Genomic DNA, 19,920 nt, shown 5'->3' on the forward strand with positions numbered 1-19,920 from the left:
CAGGAACGTGCGCACCTGAGAAAGTCGTGCTAGACGCTTCTGAAAAAACACGGATAGTGCCGAGACTTGCCCTATAAGGGAGCCGAGCGACAAGCCCTTTTCCAACCCAGATTGCAGGAAGGAAAGAACGACAGGTAACGCGAATGGCCAGGGGGATACTCCTTGTGCAGAGCACCAGGATAAGAAAATCTTCCACGTTCTGTGGTAGATCTTAGCAGAAGTGGACTTCCTAGCCTGTCTCATGGTGGCCACGACCCCTTGGGGTAATCCTGAAGACGCTAGGATCCAGGACTCAATGGCCACACAGTCAGGTTCAGGGCCGCAGAATTCCGATGGAAAAACGGCCCTTGGGACAGTAAGTCTGGACGGTCTGGTAGTGCCCACGGTTGGCCGACCGTGAGATGCCACAGATCCGGGTACCACGACCTCCTCGGCCAGTCTGGGGCGACGAGTATGACGCGGCCGCAATCGGATCTGATCTTGCGTAACACTCTGGGCAAGAGTGCCAGAGGTGGAAACACATAAGGGAGCCGGAACTGCGACCAATCTTGCACTAAGGCGTCTGCCGCCAGAGCTCTTTGATCGCGAGACCGCGCTATGAAGGTCGGGACCTTGTTGTTGTGCCGAGACGCCATTAGGTCGACGTCCGGCACCCCCCAGCGGCGGCAGATTTCCTGAAACACGTCCGGGTGAAGGGACCATTCCCCTGCGTCCATGCCCTGGCGACTGAGGAAGTCTGCTTCCCAGTTTTCTACGCCCGGGATGTGAACTGCTGATATGGTGGATGCTCTTTCCTCCACCCACATCAGAATCCGCCTGACTTCCTGGAAGGCTTGCCGACTGCGTGTGCCTCCTTGGTGGTTGATGTATGCCACCGCTGTGGAGTTGTCCGACTGAATTCGGATCTGCTTTCCTTCCAGCCACTGCTGGAAGGCTAATAGGGCAAGATACACTGCCCTGATTTCCAGAACATTGATCTGAAGGGTGGACTCCTGCTGAGTCCACGTCCCTTGAGCCCTGTGGTGGAGAAAAACTGCTCCCCACCCTGACAGACTCGCGTCTGTCGTGACCACTGCCCAGGATGGGGGCAGGAATGATCTTCCCTGTGATAATGAGGTGGGAAGAAGCCACCATTGCAGAGAGTCCTTGGCCGTCTGAGAAAGGGAGACTTTCCTGTCTAGGGAAGTTGTCTTCCCGTCCCATTGGCGGAGAATGTCCCATTGAAGTGGGCGCAGATGAAACTGCGCAAACGGGACTGCCTCCATTGCTGCCACCATCTTCCCTAGGAAGTGCATGAGGCGCCTTAAGGGGTGCGACTGACCCTGAAGGAGAGACTGCACCCCTGTCTGTAGTGACCGCTGCTTGTTCAGCGGAAGCTTCACTATCGCTGAGAGAGTATGAAACTCCATGCCAAGATATGTTAGTGATCGAGTCGGTGCCAGGTTTGACTTTGAAAAGTTGATGATCCACCCGAAAGTCTGGAGAGTCTCCAGCGCAACATTCAGGCTGTGTTGGCATGCCTCTTGAGAGGGTGCTTTGACAAGTAGATCGTCTAAATAAGGGATCACGGAATGTCCCTGAGAATGCAAGACTGCTACCACTGCCGCCATGACCCTGGTGAAAACCCGTGGGGCTGTCGCCAGACCAAATGGCAGAGCTACGAACTGGAGATGGTCGTCTCCTATCACGAAACGTAGAAAACGTTGGTGCTCTGTAGCAATCGGCACGTGGAGATAAGCATCTTTGATGTCTATTGATGCAAGGAAATCTCCTTGAGACATTGAGGCAATGACGGAGCGGAGGGATTCCATCCGGAACCGCCTGGCGTTCACATGCTTGTTGAGCAGCTTTAGGTCCAGAACAGGACGAAACGAGCCGTACTTTTTTGGAACCACAAAGAGATTGGAGTAAAAACCTTGCCCTTGTTCCTGCTGAGGAACAGGGATCACCACTCCTTCTGCTTTTAGTGAGCACACCGCCTGCAGAAGGGCATCTGCTCGGTCGGGATGTGGGGAGGTTCTGAAGAACCGCGGCGGAGGACGAGAACTGAACTCTATCCTGTACCCGTGAGACAAAATGTCTGTTACCCACCGGTCTTTGACCTGTGGCAGCCAAATGTCGCAAAAGCGGGAGAGCCTGCCACCGACCGAGGATGCGGAGGGATGAGGCCGAAAGTCATGAGGCAGCCGCCTTGGGAGCGGTTCCTCCGGTTGCTTTCTTGGGGCGTGAGTGAGCCCGCCAGGAATCTGAGCTCCTTTGCTCCTTCTGAGTCCCTTTGGACGAGGAGAATTGGGTCTTGCCGGAGCCTCGAAAGGACCGAAACCTCGACTGCCACTTCCTCTGTTGAGGTTTGCTTGATCTGGGCTGGGGTAAGGAGGAGTCTTTACCCTTGGATTGTTTAATGATTTCAGCCAATTGTTCACCAAACAGTCTATCTACAGATAGTGGCAAGCTGGTTAAACATTTTTTGGAAGCAGAATCCGCTTTCCATTCCTTTAACCACAAGGCTCTGCGCAAAACCACAGAGTTGGCAGACGCCATTGAGGTACGGCTTGTAGAGTCCAGGATAGCGTTGATAGCGTAAGTCGCAAACGCAGACATTTGCGAGGTTAGGGACGCTACTCGCGGCACTGCTGGACGTACGATAGAGTCCACCTGTGCCAGACCAGCTGAAATAGCTTGGAGTGCCCACACGGCCGCGAATGCTGGAGCAAACGACGCGCCGATAGCTTCATAGACAGACTTTAACCAAAGGTCCATCTGTCTGTCATTGGCATCTTTAAGTGAAGCCCCATCCTCCACTGCAACTATGGATCTAGCCGCAAGCCTGGAGATTGGGGGATCCACCTTTGGACACTGGGTCCAGCGTTTGACCACGTCAGGGGGAAAGGGATAACGTGTATCCTTAAGACGTTTGGAGAAACGCTTGTCAGGGTAGGCATGGTGTTTCTGGACTGATTCTCTGAAGTCAGCGTGGTCCAGAAAAGTACTCAGTTTACGCTTGGGATACCTGAAATGGAACTTCTCCTGCTGTGCAGCTGCCTCCTCTGCAGAAGGGGCAGGGGGAGAAATTTCCAATAGACTATTGATGGCCGCTATAAGGTCATTTACCATGGCGTCACCATCAGGAGTATCCAGATTGAGAGCGGTTTCAGGATTAGACTCCTGATCACCCTCCTCTGTCTCATCATGTAGAGACTCTTCTCGCTGAGACCCTGATCCGCGTGATGACGTGGAGGGTCTCTCCCAGCGAGCACGCTTAGGCTGCCTGGGACTGTCATCTGAATCAGAGCCGTCAGGCTGAGATGCCTGGGACCCCCTTGAATCACGGATTAACTCCAACTGAGGGGGACCGGGGAACGTTGCCGCAGCAGTGTCCATGGTCTGAGTAACTGGCCTGGCCTGCAAGGTCTCAAGTATCTTTGTCATAGTGACAGACATCTTGTCAGCAAAAACTGCAAACTCTGTCCCCGTCACCGGGACAGGGTTCACCGGCGACTCTGCCTGGGCCACTACCACCATAGACTCCGGCTGACGAAGTGGCACAGGGACCGAACATTGCACACAATGGGGGTCATTGTAACCTGCCGGTAGATCAGCCCCACAAGCGGCACAAGCAGCGCTTACAGCCTGTGTCTTGGCACCCTTGCGTTTTGCGGATGACATGTTGTCGTCTCCTCAGAGCAAGATAGGGTATACAGCCAAGAAGCGACCTTACAGTGCAATATATATATACATATATATATGGTATAGAGAAAAAAAGGTACACCAATATAACACTGTGGCACTAGTGGGGCCAGCACTAAAAGTGCTGCTTACCGCCCGCTTAACGCGGGTGTGTGGTCGCCAGAAATCCCTTGTCTGGGTCTCCCAGAGCCTGTGTCCGTTCTCCAGCCAGACTGCATGTAGGAATGGCTGCCGGCGTCCTATGGAGAGGGGCGGGCCCTGGGCGTGTGCAGACAAAGAGCGGGAAACCAGCGTCCCCCTGTGCTCAGTGAGAGGGCTGGAGCATGTAAATAAGACTCCAGCCCTCGGCGCTGATTAATCGTACAGCGTCTCTCCCTTGCCCTGATTGACAGGGTGGGGGCGGGAACGAAGCGGAGCTAGGCCGCAGAAGCCGGGGACTAAATTTATAAGCGACGCCGTCGTAAAAGCACGGTCGGCGCTAAGTCCCCGGCGCACTACAAGTCGCAGCCGCGCCGCCGCTCCAGGGGCGGTCGGCGCGGCAGTCCCCAACACATAAAGTCACTCAGAAAAACTGTAGTGACTGTAACCCAAGCGCGCAGCGCTACTGTCCCCGGCGCACTAGCACACCCAGCAAGTCTGGAATGTGCGCGGCCTGTTTGGGACACAGAGTACCTGAATGTCGCAGGGCCTTGTCCCTGAACGGTACCCAGCTCCGTATCCAGCAGGTTCTATGGGTCTGTGGATGGAGCCCGGCCTCAGGGCTTGGGGGCCGGTAAGATCCCACTTCCTCAGAGCCCCTCAGGGGGATGGGGAAGGAAAACAGCATGTGGGCTCCAGCCTCCGTACCCACAGTGGGTACCTCAACCTTAACAAACACCGCCGACATAAAGTGGGGTGAGAAGGGAGCATGCTGGGGGCCCTAGTATGGGCCCTCTTTTCTTCCATCCGACATAGTCAGCAGCTGCTGCTGACTAAACAGTGGAGCTATGCGTGGATGTCTGACCTCCTTCGCACAAAGCAGAAAAACTGGTGAGCCAGTGATCCCACTGGGGGTGTATAGCCAGAAGGGGAGGGGCCTTACACTTTTTAGTGTAATGCTTTGTGTGGCCTCCGGAGGCAGTACTATACACCCCAATCGTCTGGGTCTCCCAATGGAGCGCCGAAGAAAAAAAAATTATGGCTTAACCAACATTAAGAAAATCACTGCAAGAAAAGAATCAAAATGAAGGGAATTTTGTTTACTTACCGTAAATTCCTTTTCTTCTAGCTCCTATTGGGAGACCCAGACAATTGGGTGTATAGCTTCTGCCTCCGGAGGCCACACAAAGTATTACACTTAAAAGTGTAAACCCCTCCCCTCTGCTATACACCCTCCCGTGCATCACGGGCTCCTCAGTTTTGGTGCCAAAGCAGGAAGGAGGAAAGTTATAAATTGGTCTAAGGTAAATTCAATCCGAAGGATGTTTGGAGAACTGAACCATGAACCAAAAGAACAATTCAACATGAACAACATGTGTACACAAAAGAACAAACAGCCCGAAGGGAACAGGGGCGGGTGCTGGGTCTCCCAATAGGAGCTAGAAGAAAAGGAATTTACGGTAAGTAAACAAAATTCCCTTCTTTGTCGCTCCATTGGGAGACCCAGACAATTGGGACGTCCAAAAGCAGTCCCTGGGTGGGTAAAGGAATACCCCGATAAAAATAGCCGACAACGGCTCCCTCTTACAGGTGGGCAACCGCCGCCTGAAGGACTCGCCTACCTAGGCTGGCATCTGCCGAAGCATAGGCATGCACCTGATAGTGTTTCGTGAAAGTGTGCAGACTCGATCAGGTAGCCGCCTGACACACCTGCTGAGCCGTAGCCTGGTGCCGCAATGCCCAGGACGCACCTACGGCTCTGGTAGAATGGGCTTTAAGCCCTGCAGGAGTCGGAAGCCCAGAAGAACGGTAGGCTTCAAAAATCGGTTCCTTGATCCACCGAGCCAAGGTTGATTTGGAAGCCTGCGACCCCTTACGCTGGCCAGCGACAAGGACAAAGAGCGCATCTGAACGGCGCAGTGGCGCCGTGCGAGACACGTAGAGCCGGAGTGCTCTCACTAGATCTAACAGGTGCAAATCCTTTTCACATTGGTGAACTGGATGAGGGCAAAATGAAGGTAAGGAGATATCCTGATTGAGATGAAAAGGGGATACCACCTTAGGGAGGAATTCCGGGACCGGACGCAGAACCACCTTATCCTGGTGAAAAACCAGGAAGGGGGCTTTGCATGACAGCGCTGCAAGCTCCGACACTCTACGGAGCGATGTAACTGCCACTAGAAAAGCCACCTTCTGCTAAAGACGTGATAAAGAGACATCCCGCAGCGGCTCGAAAGGTGGTTTCTGAAGAGCCCTTAGAACCCTGTTAAGATCCCAGGGTTCCAGCGGTCGCTTGTAAGGTGGGACTATGTGGCAAACTCCCTGCAGGAACGTGCGGACCTGCGGAAGCCTGGCTAGACGCTTTTGAAAAAACACGGAAAGCGCCGATACTTGTCCCTTGAGAGAGCCGAGAGACAAACCCTTGTCCATTCCGGATTGAAGGAAGGATAGAAAAGTGGGTAAGGCAAACAGCCAGGGGGTAAAACCCTTATCAGAGCACCAGGATAAGAATATCCTCCAAGCCCTATGATAGATCTTGGCGGACGTTGGTTTCCTAGCCTGTCTCATAGTGGCAATGACCTCTTGAGATAACCCTGAGGACGCTAGGAGCCAGGACTCAATGGCCACACAGTCAGGTTGAGGGCCGCAGAATTCAGATGGAAAAATGGCCCTTGAGACAGCAAGTCTGGTCGGTCTGGGAGTGCCCACGGTTGACCCACCGTGAGGTGCCACAGATCCGGGTACCACGACCTCCTCGGCCAGTCTGGAGCGACGAGGATGGCGCGGCGGCAGTCGGACCTGATCTTGCGTAACACTCTGGGCAGCATTGCCAGAGGAGGAAATACATAAGGCAGTCGAAACTGCGACCAATCCTGAACTAATGCGTCCGCCGCCAGAGCTCTGTGATCCTGAGACCGTGCCATGAATGCCGGGACTTTGTTGTTGTGCCGAGACGCCATGAGATCGACGTCCAGCGTTCCCCAGCGGCAACAGATCTCTTGAAACACGTCCGGGTGAAGAGACCATTCCCCTGCGTCCATGCCCTGGCGACTGAGAAAGTCTGCTTCCCAGTTTTCTACGCCCGGGATGTGAACTGCGGAGATGGTGGAGGCTGTGGCCTCCGCCCATAGCAGAATCCGCCGAACTTCTTGGAAGGCTTGACGGCTGCGCGTGCCGCCCTGGTGGTTGATGTACGCGACCGCCGTGGCGTTGTCCGACTGTATGCGGATCTGCCTGCCCTCCAGCCACCGATGGAACGCCTTTAGGGCTAGATACACTGCCCTTAACTCCAGAACATTGATCTGAAGGGAGGACTCTGTCGGAGTCCAGGTTCCCTGAGCCCTGTGGTGGAGAAAAACCGCTCCCCACCCTGACAGACTCGCGTCCGTTGTCCCTGATGATACCAAGTCTCCTGTCCGTCAGATTCCCACAGGGGCTGCGGAGGGAGCCCGGTCCCAGTGAATGGATGACCGGTTAGGATCCCACTTCTCCCAGAGCCTCTAAGGGATGGGGAAGGAAAACGGCATGTGGCTCCAGCCTTTGTACCCGCAATGGGTACCTCAACCTTAGCAGCACCGCCGACTTAGTGGGGTGAGAAGGGAGCATGCCGGGGGCCCTGGGGCCCTCTTTTCTTCCATCCGATACAATCAGCAGCTGCTGCTGACTAAAATGGGAGCTTGCGTGAATGTGTGCCTCCTTCAACACAAAGCATAAAACTGAGGAGCCGAGGGGAGGGGTTACACTTTTTAAAGTGTAATACTTTGTGTGGCCTCCGGAGGCAGAAGCTATACACCCAATTGTCTGGGTCTCCCAATGGAGCGACAAAAATATATATATAGAATCGGGCCTATATCTCACCCATATCTAGTATATATATATATATATACACTAGAAGGTGGCCCGATTCTACGCATCGGGTATTCTAGAATTTACGTATTGTGTAGTTCATGTATGATTTTTGTTATATATATATATATATATATATATATATATATATATATATATAGATGTTGTTGTGTGTAGTTACCAAGTGTTTGTGTAGGCGCTGTACATGTTCTGGGTGTTGTCTGGGTGTGACGGGGGGTGAGAGCGGTGTTGTATGTGTGTTGCGTGTGTTGCGTTGTTTGTGGAGCGCTGTGTGTCTGTAGCGTTGTGTGTGTGTTGCGCGGTTTGTGTGTGTGTGGTGTGTTTTGGGGGGAGGTATGTTTTGTGCAATGAGTGTGTTGTGCGGTATGCGCGTATATTTGTGTGTGCCGCGGTGTTTGTGTGTTGGGTGTTGTGTGTGTGCAGCGTTGTCTGTGTGTGTGGGTGTCTGTGTAGGGCAGTTGTTTGTGGTTCCCAGTGTGTGTGTGTGTGTGGTGTGTGGTGTGTTGTGCAGTGCGTGTGTGTGTGTGGTGTGTGGTGTGTTGTGCAGTGCGTGTGTGTGTGTGTGTGTGTGTGTGTGCGCATCAGCCTCTCTTCTCTCAGCCTACCTCTCCCAGCCTCCCTCCTCCCAGCCTCCCTCCTCCCAGCCTCCCTCAGCATCAGCCTCCCTCTCCCAGCCTCCCCAAGCATCAGCCTCCACCAGCATCAGCCTCTCTCCTTCCAGCCTCCCCCAGCATCAGCCTCCGCCAGCATCAGCCTCTCTCCTTCCATCCTCCTCCAGCATCAGCCTCCCTCTCCCAGCCTTCTCCAGGATCAGCCTCTCTCCTCCCAGCCTCCGTCCTCCCAGCCTTCCCCAGCATCAGCTTTCCCCTCCCAGCCTCCCTCAGCATCAGCCTTCCCCAGCATCAGCCTCTCTGTCCCCAGCATCAGCCTCTCTCCTCCCAGCCTTCCCCAGCATCAGCCTCTCTTCTTCCAGCCTCCCCCAGCATCCTCTCTCCTTCCAGCCTCCCCCAGAATCAGCCTCCCTCTCCCAGCCTTCCCCAGGATCAGCCTCTCTCCTCCCAGCCTCCGTCCTCCCAGCCTTCCCCAGCATCAGCTTTCTTTCCCCTCCCAGCCTCCCTCAGCATCAGCCTTCCCCAGCATCAGCCTCTCTCCTCCCAGCCTCAGCCTCTCTCCTTCCAGCCTCCCCCAGCATCAGCCTCTCTCCTTCCAGCCTCCCTCAGCATCAGCCTCTCTCCTTCCAGCCTCCCTCAGCATCAGCCTCCCCTTCCCAGCCTTCCCCAGGATCAGTCTCTCTCCTCCCAGCCTCCCCCTCCCAGCCTCCTTCAGCATCAGCCTTCCCCTCCCAGTCTCCCTCAGCATCAGCCTCCCCCTCCCAGCCTTCCCCATGATCAGCCTCTCTGCTCCCAGCCTCCTCCAGCACGCCGTGCTCCTCTGCCGACACTCACACACCCGATCGCATCCACTCACACACACCCGATTGCATCCACTCACACACACCCGATCGCATACACTCACACACACCCGATCGCATACACTCACACACACCCGATCGCATACACTCACACACACAGACACTGACGATATCGCACATACGCGCTCACACTCAACATCCGGAGATACCACATGCCTCTGGCCATGTGATCCTCCGTCAGGTCCTGGAAGGTCATAACAGCACACTATCGAGGCCGAGAAGCAAGCGATATCGCCGGATGCTGTGAGTGTGTGGATGCGATGTGAGGTGTGTGTGAGGTGTGTGTGTGAGGTGTGTGTGAGGTGTGTGTGAGGGTGAGTGTGATCTGATGTGTGTGTATGTTTGTGTGTGTGCTGTTATGTGTATGCGTGTGGATCTTCCGCCGCAGCAGGACCTTGATGCGCTTGTAACCATGCGAGCATGGTTACCAACGTATCCACACCACTCCCGTGCGAGCGGGGGCCGGGGGGGTGGGGGGAGTACAGTACTCACCTCCGTGACAGCCGTGTCAGTTCGGGGAATGCGCGGGGGGGGGTGGAAGTACAGTACTCACCTCGGTGACAGCGCGGGGGGAGGGAGGGGGCGGGGCCAGAGCTAGCGTGCATTGCGTGAGGGGGGCGGGGCGTGGCGTGGCCGAATTGCCAATGCCTGCAGGGTGCCGGGGCGAGAGGCCAATCTGTGGGGGGGGCGGAGCCTGGGCGAGCGGCTGGCCAATCCGTGTGGGGGCGCAGCCTGGGCGAGCGGCCAATCGGTGTGGGGGGGCGTGGCCTTGGCGAGCCCAGCGGCCAATCAGCTTTGTGTCACCGTAAGGACACAATTTTGGAGCATGACAGACATGCAGACAGAATAAGGCAATTATATATATAGATCATATACACACACACATCGCACATTTGGTTGTCCACAATGTTTACCACCACTTCTCCAGGACCACTCACCTCTTCAGTAGCTCTCTGGGTGTTATGTCCCCTGTGTTTTCGGCCTTGCTGGGACTTCCGCTGCTGTCTCCGTCCGAGTCTGTGCTCTTGTCATCAGTTTTCCTACTTTTTTGTTTACTTTTGTGCTTTTGCTTTTTGTGCTTTTTCTTCTATAAAAGAAAACCAGATCAGCTGCAGACACTCCCTCTTTTAAAAGCGTTACTTCTTTTTCCTGCTCCTGCATCATATTTTGGAAGCACAGATTAAAAATAAAGGATAAAAGGGATTGCCCCGTTTTAGGTTATTAAAGGGAATCGGTCAGTAGGGAACCCTCCTATGCTGTCTATATGGACATGTAAGGCCATAGAAGGTTGCATAAAATTATACCTTGATGTCTATGATGCGGTGTCTTAATGCAGAGACATCCATGTTTGTTTTCTTACTATGTAAATGAGTTGCTGGGATCTATGGGCTGGACATAGATCTCCCCGAGACTTTCGAGTATTGCTCAATTGCTGCTGCAGATTTTCTCTGTAGCGTGTAGGAATATTTTGTATAATCGCACCCACAATGCTGCTATTCTAATACTTGGTGGATTTTCTGCCCCTGATGCACAAACATTTCTCTACTATAACTGTAAATGAATACTATGTCCCTGCGTATCTTTTAGTTGCAGTCTCACCTTTTCCTTCTTGTGTTTATGCTCCTTTTTCACCTTGTGTTTTTCTTTGTGTTTTTTATGTTTCTGCTTTTTAGTGGCTTCATTCAAACTTCCTGATGTGCAAGTCTCGGACACTGGAGGACCGCCTGGAAGTGGGAGAGTACAGAAAAATGTAAAGACATGCAAAAGCCATCTGCCATTCATGTACACTATGAAACTAGGGCCCTATGATGTAGCTGCCGCATGACGGAGCAAATGAGCACACGGGTTTGGGGGTAACACTGACAAATTAGCGTCAAAGTCGCACCCTCAGTCGCTCGCATGTGGCAGCGTGAAAACAAAAAATAGAATTTTGTTTACTTACCGTAAATTCTTTTTCTTATAGTTCCGTATTGGGAGACCCAGACATTGGGTGTATAGCTTCTGCCTCCGGAGGACACACAAAGTACTACACTCAAAAGTGTAGCTCCTCCCTCCGAGCTTATACACCCCCTGGAGAACCAGATCTAACCAGTTTAGTGCAAAAGCTGAAGGAGAATAGCCACCCACAAGTAAAAACAGAGCAAGAACCGGAACAACCGGAGTCTCTGTCTACGACAACAGCCGGTGATAACACGCGGAACAAGAAACTGCCAATCAGGCAAAAGGGAGGGTGCTGGGTCTCCCAATACGGAACTATAAGAAAAAGAATTTACGGTAAGTAAACAAAATTCTCTTATTCTTTATCGTTCCTATGGGAGACCCAGACATTGGGACGTCTCAAAGCAGTCCATGGGTGGGAATAACAGAAACTGAGAAGTAGGCGGAGCCTACCTTCACAAGTGGGAGAGAGCCGCCTGAAGGATGCGTCTGCCCAAGCTCGCATCTGCCGAAGCATGAGCATGCACTTGGTAGTGCTTTGAAAAGGTATGCAGGCTAGTCCAAGTGGCAGCCTGACAGACTTGCTGAGCCGTAGCCTGGTGCCTGAAAGCCCAAGAGGCACCGACAGCTGTGGTCGAGTGTGCCTTGATCCCCGGCGGGGGAGGCACCTGAGAACACTGGTAGGCGTCCGAAATGGTGGACCTGATCCAACGGGCTAAGGTCGGCTTAGAAGCAGAGAGGCCCTTACGCCGACCTGTGGTTAGCACAAAAAGAGAGGTGCACCGCCTAATAGCAGCGGTGCGAGACACATAGATCCGGAGCGCCCGCACCAGATCCAGAGTATGCAACGCTTTTTTAAAGCGATGAACAGGAGCCGGACAAAAGGAAGGAAGGGTAATGTCCTGGTTAAGGTGGAAAGGAGAAACCACCTTAGGGAGAAAGTCCGGAGTCGGACGGAGAACCACCTTGTCTTGATGAAAAACCAAAAAAGGTGACTCCGAAGAGAGCGCAGCTAAATCAGAGACTCTCCTGAGGGAAGTTATGGCTACTAGAAAGACCACTTTCTGTGAAAGACGAAACAAAGAAACCTCCCTGAGAGGTTCAAAGGGGGGTTTCTGCAAAGCCGTGAGAACCAAATTGAGGTCCCAGGGATCCAAGGGCCGCCGGTAAGGCGGAATGATGTGAGACGCACCTTCCATGAAGGTGCGGACCTGAGTCAGCCGGGCGATACGCCGCTGGAACAGCACTGACAGAGCCGAGACTTGTCCCTTGAGAGAGTTGAGGGACAATCCCAGCTGCAGACCGGACTGTAGAAAAGACAGAAGGGTCGGCAAGGAAAAAGGCCAAGGAGAATGGCCGGAAGAGCGACACCAGGACAGGAAAATCTTCCAAGTCCTGTGATAGATCTTGGCAGAGGAAGACTTACGGGCCCGAGTCATAGTGGAGATGACTTCAGAAGGGATACCAGAAGCCGTCAAGATCCAGGACTCAAGAGCCACGCCGTCAATCTGAGAGCCGCAGAATTCTGGCGGAAAAACGGACCTTGTGAGAGAAGGTCTGGACGGTCCGGAAGATGCCACGGCACCTCTACGGACAGATGGAGCAGGTCTGGGTACCAAGCTCGCCTGGGCCAGTCCGGAGCAATGAGGATGACTCGACGGCCCTCCATTCTGATCTTGCGCAGAACTCTGGGCAAGAGAGCTAGAGGGGGAAACACGTAGGACAGACGAAACTGGGTCCAGTCTTGAACCAGAGCGTCCGCGGCGAAGGCCTGAGGATCGTAGGAGCGAGCCACGTAAACCGGAACCTTGTTGTTGTGACGGGATGCCATTAGGTCCACGTCCGGAGTGCCCCATTTGCGGCAGATTGACTGAAAGACTGCCGGATGCAGAGACCACTCGCCACTGTCCACGGTTTGACGGCTGAGATAGTCTGCTTCCCAGTTTTCCACGCCTGGGATGTGGACTGCGGATATGGTGGACTTGGAGTCCTCCGTCCATTGAAGGATGCGTTGTACCTCCAACATTGCCAGGCGGCTGCGTGTCCCGCCTTGGTGATTGATGTAGGCAACTGCTGTCGCGTTGTCTGACTGGACTCGGATGTGCTTGCCCGCCAACAGGTGGTGAAAGGCTAGGAGAGCTAGAAGCACAGCTCTGGTTTCCAGCACATTGATCGAGAGGGCTGACTCGGACGGAGTCCAAGTGCCCTGCGCTCGGTGGTGGAGACATACCGCTCCCCAGCCGGATAGACTGGCATCTGTGGTGAGAATCACCCAGGACGGGGCCAGGAAGGAGCGCCCCTGAGACAGAGAGAGGGGCCGAAGCCACCACTGAAGAGCGCTCCTGGTCTGTGGCGACAGAGCCACTAACCTGTGCAAGGAGGAAGGCCGCTTGTCCCAACAGCGGAGAATGCCCAGCTGCAGGGGACGCAGATAGAACTGGGCAAAGGGAACCGCCTCCATTGACGCCACCATTTGAACCAGCACCTGCATCAGGCGCCTGAGGGAATAACGGCGGGGTCTCAGCAGAGAGCGCACCGCCAGTTGGAGGGACTGCTGTTTGACTAATGGCAACTTCACAAGTGCCGGCAAAGTCTCGAACTGCATCCCTAAGTACGTGAGCCTCTGGGTCGGAGTCAGAGTGGATTTTGGCAGATTGACAAGCCACCCGAATTGGGCTAGAGTGGCAAGAGTGAGCGAGACACTCCGCTGACCGTCTGCGCTGGATGAGGCCTTGACTAGAAGGTCGTCCAGGTAAGGAATCACTGCCAACCCCTGGAGGTGCAGAACCGCAACCACTGCTGCCATGACCTTGGTGAATACCCGAGGGGCCGTGGCTAACCCGAAGGGGAGAGCCACGAATTGGAAATGTTCCTCTCCGATTCGTGGCTAACCCGAAGGGGAGAGCCACGAATTGGAAATGTTCCTCTCCGATTGCAAAACGTAGCCAACGCTGGTGTGAAACTGCAATTGGCACATGCAGATAGGCATCTCTGATGTCGATGGATGCCAGGAAATCCCCTTGGGTCATTGAGGCAATGACTGACCGCAGAGACTCCATGCGAAAATGCCGCACCTGAACATGCTTGTTGAGAAGCTTGAGATCCAGGATGGGCCGGAAGGAACCGTCCTTTTTGGGGACTAGGAAGAGATTTGAGTAGAAACCTCTGAACCGTTCCCGGGCGGGAACCGGTACAATTACTCCGTTGGCCTGCAAGGATGCCACGGCCTGAGAGAAGGCGGCGGCCTTGGAGCAGGGGGGAGTTGACAGAAAAAATCTGTTTGGCGGGCTGGAAGAAAATTCTATCCTGTAGCCGTGGGAGATGATATCCCGCACCTACTGATCGGAGACGTGTTGAAACCACGCGTCGCCAAAGTGGGAGAGCCTGCCACCGACTAAGGACGTTGCTGGCGCGGACAGACAGTCAAGAGGAGGCTGCCTTAGTGGCAGCCGCTCCTGCGGTCTTCTGTGGACGCGCTTTTGTACGCCAGTTGGATTTTTGGTCCTTAGCTGAGTTAGCGGACGAGGCCGAGGGCTTAGAGGACGACCAGTTAGAGGAACGAAAGGAACGAAACCTCGACTGATTCCTACCCTGGACAGGTTTCCTGGTTTTGGTTTGTGGCATGGAAGTACTCTTCCCGCCAGTAGCTTCCTTAATAATTTCATCCAGCTGTTCACCGAACAGCCGGGACCCAGCAAAGGGGAGTCCAGCAAGGTACTTCTTTGAAGAAGCATCTGCCTTCCACTCTCGAAGCCACAAGATCCTGCGGATAGCGAGGGAATTAGCCGAAGCCACCGCAGTGCGGTGAGAAGCCTCCAGCACGGCAGACATGGCATAGGACGAAAAAGCCGAAGCCTGGGAAGTTAAGGTAACCATCTCGGGCATAGATTCCCTGGCGAGGGAAGGCATCTCCTCCAGAGAAGCAGAGATGGCTTTGAGAGCCCACACTGCTGCAAAAGTCGGGGAGAACGAGGCCCCTGCCGCCTCATATACAGATTTGGCCAGAAGGTCAATCTAACGGTCAGTGGGATCCTTAAGAGAGGTGCCATCAGCCACTGATACAACGGTCCGGGCTGAGAGTCTAGACACCGGGGGGTCTACCTTTGGTGAATGAGCCCACTCCTTGACCACCTCAGGTGGAAAGGGAAAACGGTCATCAGAACCACGCTTAGGGAAGCGTTTGTCAGGGCAGGCCCTGGGCTTGGTCACAGCGGCCTGAAAACTGGAGTGGTTAAAGAACACACTCTTTGTCCTCTTAGGCGAGGTAAACTGGTGCTTTTCTGCCAGAGAGGGTTGCTCCTCTGATACTGGCGGATTGAGGTCCAGTACAGAATTAATGGAAGCAATCAAATCACTAACATCTGAGTCACTTTCGGATAGACCAATGGGGCACATGGAGGTAGTCTCCGAGCCCCCAGTAAAGGCATCCTCCTCGTCATGCGAGTCAGCTTCTGAGACCGAGCCGCGGGACAAGGAAGGAGAGGGAGCCCTGCGTCTCTTTTTAGAAGGACGGGGCCTGGGACCAGAGGATGAATCCTCTGTGAGCTCCGGTCCTGAGAGAGACCTAGCAGCAGAGGCACCCTGTGAAGGGGGCTGATGCATGCTCAGCAAAGTCCTGGACAAATGTCCCATGGAGTCAGCAAAAGACTGGGAGATAGACCTGGTTAAGGATTCTACCCAAGCCGGGGGTTCAGCCACAGGGCCCGGAGCAGCCTGAGAGACCCCTGGGGGTGCGATTCCAGGCTGAGGCATCGTCAGGTTAGAGCAGGCATCACAATGTGGATAGGTGCTCGGTTCCGGCAGAAGGAGCTTACATGCAGCGCATACTGAAAACAGCTTTGGAGCCTTGCTCCTTGTGTGAGACATGCTGCTGGAGTGAGGGCTCTGCCAGACTGACCCCCAGAGAGTATATACAGAGGTCCACAACCAGAGGTTGTGGCTTACCAGACCGCTGGAGCGGTGTTGTGTGCCCTCCAGATCCCGAAGCACTTCAGCAGGGATGCTGCAGACCAGTGCTGATCGCAGGGAAAACGCTGAGAAAATGGCCGCCGAAGCGAAGAGAGGGGGCGGGACTTACTCTGAGAGCGGGATCTGGAGGGCCATAGAGACTTATAGGGGAGGAGACATGTACTCAATGAGGAGTGTCTCTCCCCTATGCAGAACGGCCGCAGGGCGGAGCCGCACTGTCCCTCTGCATGAATGACATGCGAGGGCAGTGAAAACGAAACTAGGCCTCCGGCGAAGCCGGGGCCTAAATTTGAGCAGTGCGGCCGGCGTGCAGGCACCATCGGCGCGGTTCTCCGGCAACAGCAAGAGAACTCGCAGGAAATGTCACTGTCACAAACCACCGGGGGGGTCACTCAGAAATCCCCCGCGCTGGCTACCAGTACGTCACAATCGGGGGGTAACAAGTGGGGGTCACCCCTCCTTTATACCTCCCGACCGACAGACAGAGCACGTGACGCGCTCTCTAGCGCCCCTCTTATAGTCAGGCCAATTATGGAATTGCCCGACAATAAGCAAGGAGGCCGCTATACTACTTATGCCGATTATTGAAGGGTCCCCGGTGAGAGTAGGGTATATATTCCCCCGACCTCCGCGGGCGGAATATATAATATCTTCCCGAATCTCACTGGCCTCCCCACAATAATCCTTGGCACAACTCGCTGCCACCAACCGCTTCACGGTAACTATTAGCCGAACACACAGACGTGGGATTCAAGATCGAGATAACAGAACAGCCCAAGATTAATTATATAATTTAATCAGCCTAAAGCACACTAGAAACTACAATATATACAATAGGGAATCTACAGAATATACATATGTCAGAGTACAGTTACAATCAAAGCATGGGTTACAAACAGGCATACACAGTTCCAGCAGTTACCTTGTTGCGTCTGGCCACAGGGGGGCGCTGTAGGCCAGGTTTCTAGGATCCTTCCCACAGATGTTTCCTACACGTGCCCCCAGCGAAAAGAACACTGGAAAATGGCCGAAGTAGGGTTATCAACCTGGGCAAGTCCAGGTCCCCTCCTACCTTCGTGACCTCACAGGGAGCACTGCTCCACCCCTGGCTTGAGTTATGGACAATATCCCAACATGGAATATGGGCCATAACTTTGCCTGGGAGCGTCGTAGGCGGACGCCAATGCTCTCATTGTGACAGTTATGAATTTAGCTACAGAACGAGGGGACTCATGACCTGTCTGCCAGTTCCCCATTGGCTGATATCACGCCTGGGGCATTTCCCAATGTCCTGCTCCCATAAAAAGGGTGTGCCGGCATCGTCCGCATGCGGAGACACCATTTTCATGGTTGCCATATTTATCGGAAATATGGCTTGCGAGATATGAACCATTTTTTACTGGAGTCGTTCTGTCTAGCTAGTTCCATAGCCTTGCTAATGAGATACAACTCTTGTTACAGGGTGACGGCAGGGAGTCATCCTGTGTCCATTGTTCCCACACCACCTCATTTCCATATCACAGGACATGGCCATGGAGGTGTAAGTGGAACACTGAGAACAAGAAGGGAGGGGCACTGCCAGGGAGTGATGAGGGATTATGACTGGAGTCATAATTCATCTTCATATCCCGGGATTTGCCTCACACCTCCCCCCTTTTGAGGGCGCTAGGGGGCAGCACACTCCGGTGTTCCCCCGTGCGCCCGTCCGCGACCTCTCCTTGTCGGGACAGCCCGTCTGCGTTACCGTGGTCACGGCCCCTTTTGTGGCGAATGGTGAAGTTGTATTGCTGGAGCGCAAGGCTCCATCGCAACAATCGCCCATTCGTCCCAGAGACGGTGTGCAACCAGCTGAGGGGATTGTGGTCCGTCTCCACGATGAAGTGGCGCCCGTATAGATAGGGTTGCAGACGCTGCAGGGCCCACACTATGGCCAGGCACTCCTTCTCCATCGTGGAATAGGCAACTTCCCTTGGTAACAGCTTCCTGCTCAGGTACAAGACCGGGTGCTCTTGGCTCGCAGAGTCCACCTGGCTGAGCACCGCACCGAGGCCGAAGTCACTGGCGTCGGTCTGTACTACAAACGGCCGCGTGAAGTCGGCTGCCTGTAGCACGGGCGGGCTGGACAGGGCGTCCTTTAGGGCCCGGAAGGCTGTCTCGCAGTCCATTGTCCAATCGACTGCAGAGGGCAGCTTCTTCTTGGTGAGGTCCGTCAAGGGCTTTGCCAGGCTACTATAGCATGGAACAAACCTCCTATAGTACCCAGCGGTCCCCAAGAAGGACATCACCTGCTTCTTGGTCCTGGGGGTGGGCCAGGATGCGATGGCTTCCACTTTCTCAGGCTCGGGCTTCAGTGTTCTCCCACCTACCCGGTGACCGAGGTACTGGACCTCGCTCATGGCCAGCTGACACTTTCCCGGCTTGATGGTCAAACCTGCCCGGTGGATCCGCCTGAGCACCTGTGCTAGATGCTCTAGGTGGTCCTCCCAGGTGGGACTGAAGACGGCAATGTCATCCAGGTACGCGGCCGCGTACCCTTCAAGTCCCTTGAGCAGGGTGTTGACCATCCGCTGGAAAGTGGCAGGGGCATTCCTCATCCCGAATGGCATCACCGTGGACTCGTACAGTCCAAATGGGGTAATAAAGGCAGAGCGTTCCCTGGCCTTGCGAGTCAGGGGGATCTGCCAATATCCCCGGCTCAGATCCATGATGGTCAGGTACTGAGCCCCGGCCAACTGATCGAGCAGGTCATCGATGCGTGGCATTGGGTACGCATCGGCGACCGTGACCGCATTGAGCCCCCTGTAGTCCACGCAGAACCGAGTGGTTCGGTCCTTCTTAGGGACGAGGACTACAGGCGAGGCCCAAGCGCTGTTGGATGCCTGGATCACCCCCAGCTTCAGCATCTCGTCAATCTCCTGGCGCATGTGTTGCTGCACCTCCAGGGAGACCCGATATGCTGAACGCCGGATCGGGGGATGATCCCCAGTGTCCACGTGATGGACAGCCAAGTCAGTCCTTCCGGGCTGGTTGGTAAACAACCCCCGGAAGGGGAGGAGGGTGGCCCACAGCTGGGACCGTTGGTCTTCCAAGAGCTGGTGGCCAACCTCCACATCCTCAATGGATCCGCCTGCCCTAACCTGGGCTAGCATATCCAAGAGGGTTTCCGCTTCTCCCTCCTCGGGCAGGTTGCACACGGGGAGCGCACATGCCTCCCGCTCATGATGTGCCTTCATCATGTTCACATGGAAGGGCTTCCGCCTTCCACGGGCAGGGTCCAGGGTGACCAGGTACGTTACAGGGTTGAGCTGCTGGTACACGAGGTATGGGCCTTCCCAGGCTGCCTGAAGCTTGTCCTGTGGTACGGGGACCAGTACCCACACCTTTTGACCCACTTGGTAGGTCCTCTCACAAGCGTTCTGGTCGTACCAACGCTTCTGATCGGCCTGGGCTTGAGCCATATTGTCGTGTACCAGTTGCGTCAAGGCCTGCATTTTGTCCCGGAAGCGCATGACATACTCGATAACCGACACTCCAGGGGTGGCCAAATCCCCTTCCCAAGCCTCTTTCACCAGAGCCAGGGGGCCCCGCACACGTCGCCCGTACAGGAGCTCAAACGGTGAGAATCCTGTTGAGGCCTGTGGAACCTCCCGGTAAGCAAATAACAGGTGTGGGAGATACCGCTCCCAGTCACGCCCATGGGAGTCGACCAACATCTTAAGCATCTGCTTTAAGGTGCCATTGAACCGCTCGCACAGGCCATTAGTCTGTGGATGGTACGGGCTGGCCACCAGATGTCGCACCTGGACTTGCTTACAGAGGGCCTCCATCAGCTGGGACATGAATTGGGTCCC

The 19,920-nt window shown here is 54.6% G+C and overlaps 1 protein-coding gene across 1 annotated transcript in view; it reads right to left on the reverse strand.

Moving 5' to 3' along the window:
* The window catches only part of GPATCH1 (G-patch domain containing 1), a 178,120-nt gene that overhangs the window by 2,091 nt on the left and 156,109 nt on the right, over positions 1-19,920 (reverse strand). The window contains 2 exon segments of the mRNA XM_075326109.1: positions 10,102-10,250; positions 10,763-10,887. Coding sequence (XP_075182224.1) covers positions 10,102-10,250; positions 10,763-10,887 — 274 coding nt within the window.

This window comes from Anomaloglossus baeobatrachus, chromosome 10 (genome assembly GCF_048569485.1).
Source record: "Anomaloglossus baeobatrachus isolate aAnoBae1 chromosome 10, aAnoBae1.hap1, whole genome shotgun sequence".
NCBI lineage: Eukaryota > Metazoa > Chordata > Amphibia > Anura > Aromobatidae > Anomaloglossus > Anomaloglossus baeobatrachus.